Source organism: Emys orbicularis, chromosome 10 (genome assembly GCF_028017835.1).
Source record: "Emys orbicularis isolate rEmyOrb1 chromosome 10, rEmyOrb1.hap1, whole genome shotgun sequence".
Lineage (NCBI taxonomy): Eukaryota > Metazoa > Chordata > Testudines > Emydidae > Emys > Emys orbicularis.
This window is the reverse complement of record NC_088692.1, coordinates 33,652,327-33,665,222: the sequence shown is the minus strand read 5'-3', so window position 1 is coordinate 33,665,222 and position 12,896 is coordinate 33,652,327. Positions and strand designations below refer to the sequence as shown.

The 12,896-nt window shown below is 50.4% G+C and overlaps 1 protein-coding gene across 1 annotated transcript in view; it reads left to right on the top strand.

Moving 5' to 3' along the window:
- MGRN1 (mahogunin ring finger 1) overlaps positions 1-12,896 on the top strand; it is a 106,284-nt gene that overhangs the window by 79,690 nt on the left and 13,698 nt on the right. The window contains exons 9-10 of the mRNA XM_065412015.1: positions 6,811-6,879; positions 9,614-9,773. Of these exons, the coding sequence (XP_065268087.1) occupies positions 6,811-6,879; positions 9,614-9,773 (229 nt within the window). The remainder of the gene's footprint in view (positions 1-6,810; positions 6,880-9,613; positions 9,774-12,896) is intronic.

Genomic DNA, 12,896 nt, shown 5'->3' with positions numbered 1-12,896 from the left:
CTCCATTGGCAGCCTCGCTTCCCTTCCCATGGCCAAAGCTTGCAGAGTTGGTGTCAATCAAGTCTGAGTTGTCATTTTCTTGTCCCATCCAGGCCCTTCCTAGATCCTGCTGTTGCGTTCTCTGCATTTTGGAAACTCATTCCTTCCTCTCTATCCCCACTACCAAATTCATCCATTCAGTGGCACCCTGACCGATGACCACCTTGATTTTACGGTGTGTATTGCGGTTGCGCCTAGGAGCTAAGGTCATGGCCCAGGACCCCATTGTGTTAGGCACTGAACAAAGACTTCTGCACCCACCCGTTTCTCTCCTCTCCCCTGTTCCAGTCCACCCACAGTGCAACTGCCCATCTCTTCCTTTCCCCCCACCTTAATCATGTCTCCCTCTTCTTTGCACCTCACTCAGCGCTCCCCAAGACTTTGGGTGCTGGGGCTTGCTCTTCCCTGGCAGATGTGTGCCTTATTTCTAATGTGAATATTCAGTTTTTGAATGAAGCTGCATTTTCCTTGAGCTGCTTTAGAGACAGCATTGCCTGTTAGAGCGCTTTGTCCTGATAGAACTCGGTGGGTGGGGGAGGTTTAAAAACTATGCCTCTCTGTAGCTTTTAGGTAGTGCGTTTTGGTGGGGAAAAATAGCAAGGTAAAAAGCCCCTAAAATGTGAGATGATGTGATACCTTGGTTTGATGTGGATGTCATTAATAAGTTGCTGTTCTGGTTGGTCTTTTAGTAGTGGACTCTGTCTTTGATCTGTGATAATCATAATACTTAACAAGGGACATTTTCCCAGCACTGTGCAAACAGTAACTCAGTTTGCTTGCCTGTTTCTACAGTCGGTGATCTAATTTCTGCACCTGTCATTTGTTCTCAGTAAATACTGTTATTGCCCTGGCGCATCTGACGCAGCTGGCCGGGCTGTTGTCTTTATTCACTAACTGCATCCTCTCTGGTCTGAGTTGGCTCCCAGTTGCTTCTACAAGACTTGCACAAAGGATGAAATCTATCCTAGCCCTTCTCTAATATATTGCTTTAGACTGAAACTTGTGGGGAGGGAGAAGGCTTGCTATGGAAACTGAGTTACTCAGGGAATTGAAATGGGATATGGAGCCTTACACTTCTGTTAATCCACAGCAAGGAGAGCAGCCACATAACCTGGGGGGGCCACCTGTACGGGAGAGAGGGGAGCTCCGTCTGACTCATTTCAATCCCAGTGTCTCTCCAAAGGTTCCAACAAAGGGGAGCAAATAGTGTAAAGAAAAATATAGGCTCCACACCAGGAAACTTTGCAAATACAAAAGGCAGTTAGATTATGGCTACAGCTGTTCTCAATAAACTTCTGACTCTGGAACCGATCTTGGAAACTTGTTGTCAAATAAGGCTCTTCTACTGTCCATATCAGAGCTGGCCCATTTTGCCTCCGAAGCTGCAGCCAGCAGGGAGTTAGTGGCTTAGACCGTTACTGCTGGGGAAGCTGGGCTGAAAGCGGTATCTTCTTGACTTCGGCCTGGTCTACACTAAAAGTTAGGTTGACCCAACTACATCCCTCAGGGTGTGTGAAAAATCCACACCCCTGAGTGATATAGTTAAGCCGACCTACCCCCTGGTGTAGACAGCGCTTGGTCAACAGAATAATTCTTCCATCGACCTAGCTATCCCCTGTCAGGGAGGTGGATTACCTACGCTGATGGGAGGACCCCTTCTGTCGATGTAGGTAATGTCTACAGCAGCGCAGTTGCAGTGTTTCAAGTGTAGACAAGCCCTTAGAAGAGCTTTCCAGAGTCAAAGCAGTGTGAAAAGTGTCTCAAGCCTCCGGCTGTGGGACATCTACACAGCCAGAGTTGCTCGCTCTAGTTCAAGCTGCTGTAAACGTACTCATCTAAGAACTCAAGCAGTGGGGAAATGCATTCATCTGCAGTAGGCCACAATGAGGGGTGAATTGCTGATGTTCACCATAGCCCATACTCTTCTCTAGGCCATTGGGGATTCAAAGAGTTTAAAGCCAGAAGGGACCATTAGATCATCTAGTCTGACATCCTGTATATCATAGGCCACCAACACCACCCACTTACCCCTGCATTGAGCCCAATAACTTGTGTTTGGCTAAAGCATATCTTCCAGCAAGGCAGTCAGCACTGATTTGAAGACATCAGGAGATGGAGAATCCACCATTTCCCTTGGTTGTTTGTTCCAAAGGTCAATCATCTGCACTCTTAAAAAACGTGTGCCTTATTTCTCATTTAATATGTCAGGCTTCAGCTTCGAGCCGCTGGGTCTTGTTCTGCCGTTCTCTGCTAGATTCAAGAACCCTTCGATACCTGGTATTTTCTCCCCATGAAGGTACTTAGACCCTGTAACAAAGTCACCTCTCAGTCTCCTTTTGAATGAACTAAACAGATTGAGCTCTGTATGCCTCTCACTGTAAGGCATTTTTTGCAGTTCTCAAATCATTGTACACCCTGGCCAGTTTTTCAACATCCTTTTTAAAATATAGAGACCAGAACTGGGCACAGTATTACAGTATTGGTCTTGCCAGTGCCATACAGAGTTAAAATCACTTTCTGCTTGTACTCACTGCTCCCCTGTCTACACATCCAAGGATCACATTAGCTCTTTTTGCTGCAGCATTGCACTGGGTGTTCATGTTCAATTGCTTGTCCACTCTGACCCCTAAATCCTTTTCACTGTTCCTGCTTTCCAGAATACAGTCCCCCATTTAGAAGGTCTGGCCTGCATTCCTCGTTGCTAGATGTCTCCCTTTGCATTTGGCTGTATTAAAACTCAGTCTCTGCTCTGGTCGTGTAGCTCCCATTAATAGGTTCAAGATATGGAGCAAGAGAATTCAGCCCAGAAAACAAACTGATGTGTGTGAAGTAAAGCCCAGAAAGGGATTATCCCCAACGGTCGTTGTTCTGAATTTGAGAACTTCCAGGCAGTGTAGAGCAGAATGCCATCTCGGAGGCTGTCCTGCGGCTGTGAAATCACAGTGAAATCAGCAGCGTCTCCTCTTTGGGGTTGGTTTTGTTGGTGTTTTTTTTAAAGCAGGAAGAAATGTTGCATTCACAAGCTCACAAAAACAGCCTGTTCTTGATGCTAGAGCATTGGCCCACATGGCAATGATCTATTCAAATAAATGCTAGTTACTGCACGGACTTACATTACATGTGCACGGCTCTCCCTTAGTACTTTAGCCTGCTGAAATGGAGAACTGTTTCCTTTTAACTGGCCGCCAGGACAGTTCTCAGCCTACCACAATATAGTGAGCCCATTCCTGCTGTGAAATAGTGTGTATTTGTCTGTCTCTCTTTGCTGACACAGTTCTCTGCCTTCCTAATTGTCCCTTCCTCCTCAGCTCATAAAATCTAGGAGTTAAACAGTCCCTCCCATAATGTTCCCAGGTTTTTAAAATAGACCTGTAAGCTGTTCCTACAAGAACACAGAGTACTGCAGAAACGAACGTGGCATTAGTCTGCTCCCTGTGTGTATAGAATGAGCTGAAAAGTAGTGGAGTGAGGTGTGTGTATATTAATGTAAACTTTTCTCCTACCGTCATTAGACTTCTTTCCTTCCCTCCCTACCCTTGTAACCATCTGTTACTCCCTGAGATCTTCTGGCTGCCCAGTGCTGTAAGCCTTTTGGCGGTGGAAGGGCCGCAGCTAATGATCTGAGCTGAGTTTCTCTTGGCTAGATTGGGTGTAGTGCACTAATTAATATCTAAAGGTCTCTCTAGCAGGAGTTGCGTTCTACCTTGGTGGAGGAGTGGATTTCCCAATTGAATGGGCCTCGTATATTTCTAACTGGCGTGTGATCCTACATTCTATTTTAGAGACCTTTCAATAAAGGGAACACATCACTCTGGTTAGATTCCAGTGCCCACGCTTCCGTCCATCGGCAACCTCGGAGCTGACCCCCTCTGCACATCTTGATCACCCAAGGAGTCAGGAGGATGGAACAAGGCCCTCTTTGAAATGTCCAGCTATAAACGCTCTGCTCCCACACAATAATTCTAAAACTCCCCAGCCTGTAGCTGAGAGACACTGCGGAGGATTTCACTCCAGAGTCCAACCACTGACCTCATTGCCTTGAAATGCAGCTCCAGCATGGATGTAGGCTCCATGCTGAGTTCAATGGGGAGAGACTGGAATTAAGCTGCTGGTTCATGAGTCAGAGCATTTTAAACTGGCAAGCAGGGTGGATATAATTAGGCTTGGCCTGCGTCGTCTGTGTGTGCTGCTTCCTGCAGCACTGAAGCTCTTAGTCACAGACACAGCCCTTCAAACAACCAAGTTCTTGTTATTGGCTGGAGGTGCAAAACTCAACTGGCCGACTGGTGGGAGAGTTCGACCGTCTGATTCCAGGTGGCTTCGCAGTGTAGTGGCAAAGGGTCAGTTTTGAGATATGCAGTAAAACATTTCCATGTCCCATCTTCAGGATGTCACTCTGGACAGGATGTCACTGAGAGTCGCCCCACCATTTCGCCCACTCCCTGGGCTTTTCACAGGGTGGATCCAGGAGAGATTTGCTTTTTGGTGGAGCTCGCTGTATAGTATCTTCAACAAAGTGCAGTGATAAATGGTTGTGTCCGTTACCTTGGCACTTCAGTGCGTAGAGGGCTCAGGTGAGATTAGCACTGCATCTGCCAGCGCGGCCGCCCCAGCCATCCTCTGTAGAAGCACCTGCTGGCAAGTCCCCTGTCTGCTCTGAGCACTGAGCCCTTCTTCCTCTCTTTAGTTTTCAGCATCTCCCCCTCAACCCTTTCCTGGAACAGAGAAGAAAAGATCCGTCTTACCCCAGCTGTCTCGTGATGCAGTGGCAGACCCCTGCCCTGCCACATCTCCCCAGTGTGGGAAACCATAACCTCAGAAGCCTTCCCCCAGTGGGAACTGCACCTATGACTTAGTTACTACATGCACACGAGTTCTAGGCCAAGGCATCACCACACTAGCTGCTGATCCTGCTCCTCCACGGGTTTTCATGTGGAGGGGCACTAAGTTGGGCACATGGCAAGGCCAAGGATGCATAGCAGCTGCAGTACAGTCCATACCCAGTTACCGCGATTTGCCAGCAGTGCCTCTTTGCGCTTGCACATGCCATCCCAGTAATTATCCATGTACAGTCCTAAAGTGGAGACACAGCAAGGGCTCAAGCACTTTTCTAGGTAAATTCTTAACAAAACGCACAGCGCTCACGGAGCGCTCTCTGGAGCCTGACCCTCTGAAGTAGCTTTCTCATACGGAACCATTTCTCAGTCTCTGTTGACTCGTGTGTATCTGCAAGCAGAACACCACATGCTGGTAACGAGTGCTGGGGAAACTTGGCTGCCACAGTGTAGAAGCGAGGCCTGCTGCTGCTGCGTTTGTCCAACCTTTCCTATACGGAACTGAGCAGGAGGGTCTGAATTTCAGCATGGCCATCCATGATTAAAGCTAAGCCACCAAGAAGGGCCTGATCCTGAGAGGGGCCAGGTCCTGCAGCACCCATTGAAGCTAGCAGAAGTTGCAGGTGCCTGTTTTAGGCCTGCTATGAGCCAAGTGTGTTTTGAAGTGCACTATTATCAGTTGTGTTTGACGTAACCACTGTTCTGTCCCTGCCCCTCAGCCAGTTCTGAAGCCAGGGCGACGGAAGCTCCCTAAAAGTGGAGGGGGTCACTGGTGCCGGAACCATGGCCCCGCTTCCCAGTGCCACTCCTGCTCCCAATGCCCTGCCCTCACCCCGCCTCTTTCCTCAAGACCCCGCCTCCACTCACTCCTCTCCCCCTCCCTTCACGTCATTTGCCCTTACCGCCAGGAATGGCCCCCTGGGCCCCCCCTTTTCCGGCATCCCTCTCTGAAGCCCCCTCCTCAGCATGAAGGCGAAGGGAGGGGCTCTGCTGGGCTGTGGCTCATCCAGACTCTCTCCTTTGCTGTGTTTGTATAGATTAGCTCCCCTTCAGCACTGCCCAGGCAGTGCTACATCCCCTAGGCCAGGGGAGGGCAAACTATGGCCCACGGACCAGATCCGGCCCGTCAGGGCTTTCAATCTGGCCTGCGGAATTGCCAGCACCATGGCGCAGCATAGCTAAGGCAGGCTCCCTGCCTGCCCTGGCCCCACACTGCTCCCAGAAGCGGCCGGCACCATGTCCCTGCGGCCCCGGGGGGGGGGGGGGTGGCAGAGGGCTCCGTGCACTGCCCCCCCCCCCCCGCAGCTCCCATTGGCCGGGAATGGGGAACCGCAGTCAATGGGAGCTTTGGGGGTGGTACCCACAGACAAGGGCAGTGGCAGAGCCGCCTGCCCTCCCTTCCCCCCCTCCCCCCCCCCCGGGAGCCACTGCCAGACATGTTGGCCACTTCCGGGAGCGGCACAGGGCCAGGGCAGGCAGGGAACCTGCCTTAGCCCCACTGCACACTGCTGCCACCCCGGAGCCACTCAAGGTAAGTGGTGCCAGGCCGGAGCCTGCACCCCGAACCCCGCCTGCACCCCGAACCCCAAACCCCTGCTCTGAGTCCCCTAACCCCCTGCCACACCCATCCTGCACCCCAACCCCTTGCCCTGAGCCCCTTCCTGCACACCGCACCCCCTCCCACACTCCACACTCCACACTCCCTCCTGCACCCCAACCCCCTGCCCCAGCCCTACATTCGTGGCCCTGCATACAATTTCCCCACCCAGATGTGGCCCTTGGGCCAAAAAGTTTGCCTACCCCTGCCTTAGGCTGTGGCATGGCTCCGGGTGCCAGCCCATTCTCTCCCTTGTTACAGGTGAAGTGACTAAAATGGAATAAATTCAAATGGAGCAGCCGTGACTCCTAGGCTAAGTGATGTCCCTTTCTTTCCTAGGTGGATCGGGTGAGTTACCTGCTTCAGGAGATCTATGGCATCGAGAATAAAAACAACCAGGAGACAAAGGTACTGGTGCCTAGAAACCCCCTTCTGCACGCTGAGTCACATGCGGGGCCTGGCTGTGCTGCCAGCCGGGCTTGGCTTCTCCTTGGAGTTTGTTTATGGGCTGATACTTTATGTACCGGAGGTGACGGGGGGATCAGAGACTCCTCACAGCCGCTGCCCCTCACTCAGTTTGGGATTGAAATAGGCCATGTTACCTTACTACTAATCATGGCAGGCCAGGCCCTTCTGTTGTGATGCCACAGTCAGTGGTGAATTTGTCCCCTTAGGTTTTGTTCGGCAGCCTGAGGATGGGTGCTGTGCCTGATGTTCAAAGGAGCTAGAGGGAGTTAGGCACCAGCTGCTGCTGAGTTTCAGTGGACACCTCTCTGCATAGCCCATACCAATAACGATCTATCACGAGAAGAGCCGTGCCAGTCTCAGCTACTGTGTGCTCTGTCTCTGGTGCCCTGCACAGGCTGCTTCCCAGCCCAGAAATGTCTTCCTTTTCCTCCCCTGGAAGTGGCCCTTGATCCCACCCCCACCCCAACCCCCGAGATCGCTCCTTGCAACTGACTCATCCATTAACACAGGGCAGGCTGAGGAGGGCTCTCTCCTCGTGATCCCTGAGGTTTGCTACTGTGGCTGCGCTGTTAGTGTGTGCAGGCTGGCTCCTCATTGCCAGGGGTTAAGATTCCCCATGTGCCGGGTCTGCCAGTGCAGTGCATCCCTTGGGCATGGGCAGGTGTTGGAATGGACTGCTGTTCTCTGCATGTCCCTGCAGCAGTGGAGGAGTTGACTCTGGGGAGTCTCACTAGTGCCAAAGGGATTATATGGAAAATGCTTCAACTACAAACATAATCAGCCCCTTCTTGAGAAGACAAGCCTGGAATTTGATCCTGGGTTCTTATTTATTGCATGGCCTTGGGCAAGTCATGTAACTTCTCTGAGCCTCAGTTTACCCATCCGTAATGCTGACCTTTCCAGTTTGGGGGACGGGGGGAGAGGCTGAGAGTATTCATCTGTGAAGTGCTCTGCAGATAAGAAGCATGGTGAGTGTCAGGTGTTGGCTGCTACAAATTCGACTGCTTTTGTGAGTGCTGTACTCGATTCCCCAATGCTGCGCTTGCGGGAGGGAGCGGGGTTCGGAAGGGAACTGAACAGAGGAAGCCCCGCCCCTTCTCCCCCAGCCTTTTCCCAGTCCTGTGCTAACCATCTGTGCCCTCTATGTGGCTGCTCCACCAAGTAGCACCATCGGGAGGCTGGGAACTTTTTTCAGATCCTATTACCTGGTCTCCTAAGAGACTCCTCTTTGTGCTCCTGCTGTCTTCTGATGAGCCCTTGGACTCAGTTCTTTCAGACAGAGCCTAGTCAGTTCGTGATTTCGGGCTGTTTGTCGTTCAGTTCCAGTACACTGAGCCGCCAGTGTGAAAAGGGGAGAGGAAGGACGTCCTTGCGCAACATGCAGGAACCCTGAAATAGATCAAGAGCGCACACGATGTGCGCAGGCAGCTTCCAGCCGCTCGCTAGCGTGGTCAGCGGGCTGGCTCGCTCATCTGGCAGGAGCAGATGCTGTCGTCTTGTTTACGTCTCGGTCGCCCCACAGTGCGGTGTGCGGCCCAGTGTGCGTCAGCAAAGGGAACTCACGCGAAAGGACGAGCATGTCTGTGCACATCACTGAGGTCACTAATGGTTGGGCCCCAACAATTGTGACTGCTCCAGCTTCAGCAAGGGGTGCTGGTGTGGGGGGAGCAGGGTCTACTGGGCTGGAAAGATCCCCCCGTCCCTCCCCCCCCCCCCCCCCCCCCGGCTCCAGCAGAGGGAGCTGCTGTGACTGGGAGCAAGTTCCTCTTTGTAGCAACTGCTGCATTTGAGTGTCAGCTGCAAGTTGCAGGGCTTTGTTTAATGAAAGCCGTATAATAGAGCCCAGACTGCACCAGTGTTACACCAAGGGGGACGGAGGCATCTTCCCTCTCCCACCCTAGGTATCTCACTTTGAACAAGGCCACAAACTCCCTGCAGCAGTCTGTGGCCCCGGGGCTGCTTCGAGGCCCTTGAGGCTCTGCATTGCGGCCCTGGAGGGTGACTGTCACAAGTGTTGGATTCTGAATGGGCAGTGCTCCCTGAGCTGCATCCAGGGCTTCGAAATTAATGTATGTGAATTAGCAGGAGGAGATGGTAGGTGCCATCACCTCCCACTGCCGCTACCCCAGCATCCCCGGTGCAGCTCTGGTTTGAGCTGTGGGCAGCTGCTGCCCCTTCCCTCCTGCTGCTCAGCAGCTCCCCTGCTGGTTGTCTGTTCGGTTGCAGGGGAAGAAGGCTGGACAGGAGCCTTAGACGGTCCTCCTGTAGGACACAGGCCAGGGACCTGCCCCAAAATGCTTCCTAGAACAAATGTTTTTCTAAACATCCAGTCTTGGTTTTAAAAGTTGCCAGTGATGGAGAATCCGCTACGACCCTTGGTAAATTGTTGCAGTGGTTAAAAAGTGTATAGTGTGTTAGACCTTTCTGTGCTAGACTGAAGAGCTCATTATCAAATATTCATTCCCCGTGTAGATACTCATGGACTGTGATCATCACCCCTTAACCTTCTCTTTAAGTTAAATAGATTGAGCTCCTTGAGTATGGATTGCAGCCCCTTTACCTTTTGAGCCATATTTCACCTTTGAGCTGCAAGGACCTCATTGGATTGCAGTGTCCCTTTCCATCCCTGCGAAGCACCTACATTCACGTGGCACTGCCTCTCTTCTCGTAACAGCCTTCCGACGATGAGAACAGTGACAATAGCAACGAGTGCGTGGTGTGCCTGTCCGACCTGCGAGACACCCTCATCCTGCCCTGCAGGCACCTGTGCTTGTGCAATTCCTGTGCAGACACCCTGCGCTACCAGGCCAACAACTGCCCCATCTGCAGGCTGCGTGAGTACACTCAAGAGAGGGCGCTGGTCTCGCTGCCATCCAGTGGGTAGCTGCAGTCTCCCCGTTCGGGTACAAAAGCCCTAACCTAGCTGGGCAGGGGTGGCTTTACCTACCAGCAACACAAGTGACTGGTTGGTGCCCTGGGATCGTGGGTGGGGCAGTAACTTGTTGCCTGATTCTCTCCCCTCCCGCTTGGCCAGTGGGACCAAAAGGGGAGGCAACGTCCAGATGGACTGCAGCCTGCTTAGGTTCCTCCACCCAGTGTCCAAGCAACGTGTACCTTCATCTTCCTTTCAGTCCACTCACTCTGTGTGTCAAGCTGGCAGCCCCATCTGGGAGAGGAAAGGGGCGTGTCTTTTATATAAGCACCATCGTTTTTCCTGAAGTAAACTGTCACTCTAGAGGGTTGATGCTAACTCACTGACATTCTATTAAATCAATGGCGCTCTTGCGAGTGAGGAGTCTGTTCGGCTTCTGCCACCAGCCTGCTTTTCGTCCGGCACGTGGAGGTGTTAAATCCTTTCCATATCGGCTAATTCAGGGCCTATTCATTCAAAAAATGAATGCCTGATGCAGAGCAGAGTAACTGCAGCCCTGTCTCCAGTTAAGTGCCCTGTTAGTATTTCAGCAGTTCCTGGGAATCAGACGGCAAATTGGATTAGGTCACAAGCATGTCCCCATGCTGTGAGCTAATCAGGCCGGTTGCGGGGTTGCAAGTTGGACCTGGGCTCTCATGAGCTCTTCCAGGCATGAGTATTCTTCTGAGCCCCGGGAGGGCCTAGCATGGACACAAGCTCGTTGAATTGTAACCAGTGTATCTCTGGGGCTGGGTGGCTAACCTTAAACTAAGCAGCTCAGTGTTATGGTTTGAAAGGGCCTGAAGCAGTTGGCTTTCCCTGCTTGTTTGTTGGCCACCCCAAAGCCATATGATCAGCAGGAATCAAACCATGGTATCCGATGTATTGAATCTATTCCATACTCACCTACCTCTTCAATTACTGCCCCATCTCTCCTGTACCCTTCACCTCCAAATTCCTCAAACATGTATTTACAGCTGTTGCCTTGAGTTCCTCTCCCCCTGCTCCATCCTGGATCCCCTCCAGTCTGTCCCCCGCTCACTGTCTTGGACTGTAAGATCTTTGGGACAAGGCCTGTCTTGGTATGCATTTATGGAGTGCCCAACATACTGGGAAGCTGACCCTGCTTGGGGTCTCTGGGTGCTACTGCAATATAAATATTTAAGTGTCCCCGGCTGCTTCAGAAGATAGTGTTCTCTCTGATGCTCATAAATGCACCAAATATGACTCCTGGGGGAATTCTGTGCCAAAAAATTAAAAATTCTGTGCACAATATTTTAAAATTCTGCAAAATGCTGCATATTTTATTTGTCAAAATAACACAAAATAATCACACCAGTTTCAATTATTTTTGGTCATTTATTTCAAAATACCTGTCGGCAAGTATGTCTGTAACAATACAGACAACAAAAAAAGATTCAGGAAATGTTTTTTGACAAATAGATTCCTTACTAGGCATATTAATACAGAACTCTGAGTAATAATTAATTTAAACTGCAATACAGAACCATATTTCCCACACCCCCAGAAGCAGTGCACAGGCTGGGGGGAGTCAGGGGTAATGGAGGAGCTGAGAGAGAGGGAAATAATTGCTGAGAAAAGACCAGAGAAATGGGGAGGGGGGCAGTAGCTTTATAGGTCCTTAATTGAAAGGATGGGGATATTTAAATCTTCAGCAGAGACTTTTAAATGGTCCCACTAGACATCATTTCTCCTTGTCATTCCTTGGGTTTCACTTCCTTGATACTTGTGATATCACCTTAGTTCTTTAGCCCTCCATAAGAACGGCCATACTGGGTCAGACCAAAGGTCCATCTAGCCCAGTATCCTGTCCTCTGACAGTGGCTAATGCCAGGTGCCTCAGAGGGAATGAACAGAGCAGGGAATCAACAAGTGATCCATAGAGTACTCCAAGAAAAAGAACCCTCCCCGCTCAAAAGTAACCTCTTTTTAAATAGAAAACTCTTATGCTTTTGCTGTTTACATAACAAAAACAATGTGACGAAGCCACAAAGGCGCAGTTGGGTCCCAAATAATCATGTTAATTAAATATATGCACACGCACACGGCCTGGCTTCATATATACTGCTGCTCTGGCTGGTTTCTGGTGGCTTCTAAGACCTAGAACGTAGTGTGCACCATAGAGCGCTCTCAAACTCCTGTTCTAGACACCACAGAATCCCTTTCAGGCATTCTTTATGCATAAAAAAGCAAACAAAGAAAACCCCTATTTGTTTCCAGATCACCATTAAAAAGGATAGCTGGGTCTTCAGAAGATCCTGTGGAAAAAACAGCATCTGATCATGTAACTAAAGACTATATCATAATGCATTTGCATTGGGGAGCAGGCAAATTAAGGTTGTACAGACAGGAAATACCAGATTTAAGGCTAACTTATGAGTGCTTCACTGTACAATCTTAACATTCTTTTGAACATAGTCTTTTATATCATTTTCTTTTTTTTTTTTTTAAACTTACTGAAAAAACTGATGCCCTCATGTGGAACCATATTGACCCTCACATGGGTCACCAGTGGGTTTGGGATCTTTAGATCCACAGCACAGATCTCTGCCGCTTGAGCTGAGTAACTGGTAGTAATAGAAGGCTGTTATCTTCCTTGTGAACTGGCCACTAGAGGGAGATGAGAGCTGTGAAACCTACTGATGTGTTTCTATTTGCTGACAGTAGAGGAATGTAGAACTCAGGAGTAGACAGAAGTGGGGGGAAAGGATAAGAACTGGGTTGGGAGGAAGACACACTGGGGGGAGACGCGCTGAAGTGTGTAGATATTTTTTTTTTAATAACTACTAGATAAAACAAGTGATTGAGCACATGTATGTTACACTGCAGGCATACGGGTGCCCAGTGCATTCAAGTCAAAGGCTTTTGCCAGCAGTACCACTAGGTGGCACATGCACGCCTACTCTCCCTGTGCATTGAGCCAAGGCCACGAAAGGGGCATGTCCGCCGCCTCCCTCTCTGTTCCTTGGCACGGACAGGCACAAAAGCTGCTTAATCTAACTAGGGAAAGGTCTTGTGAGGGACA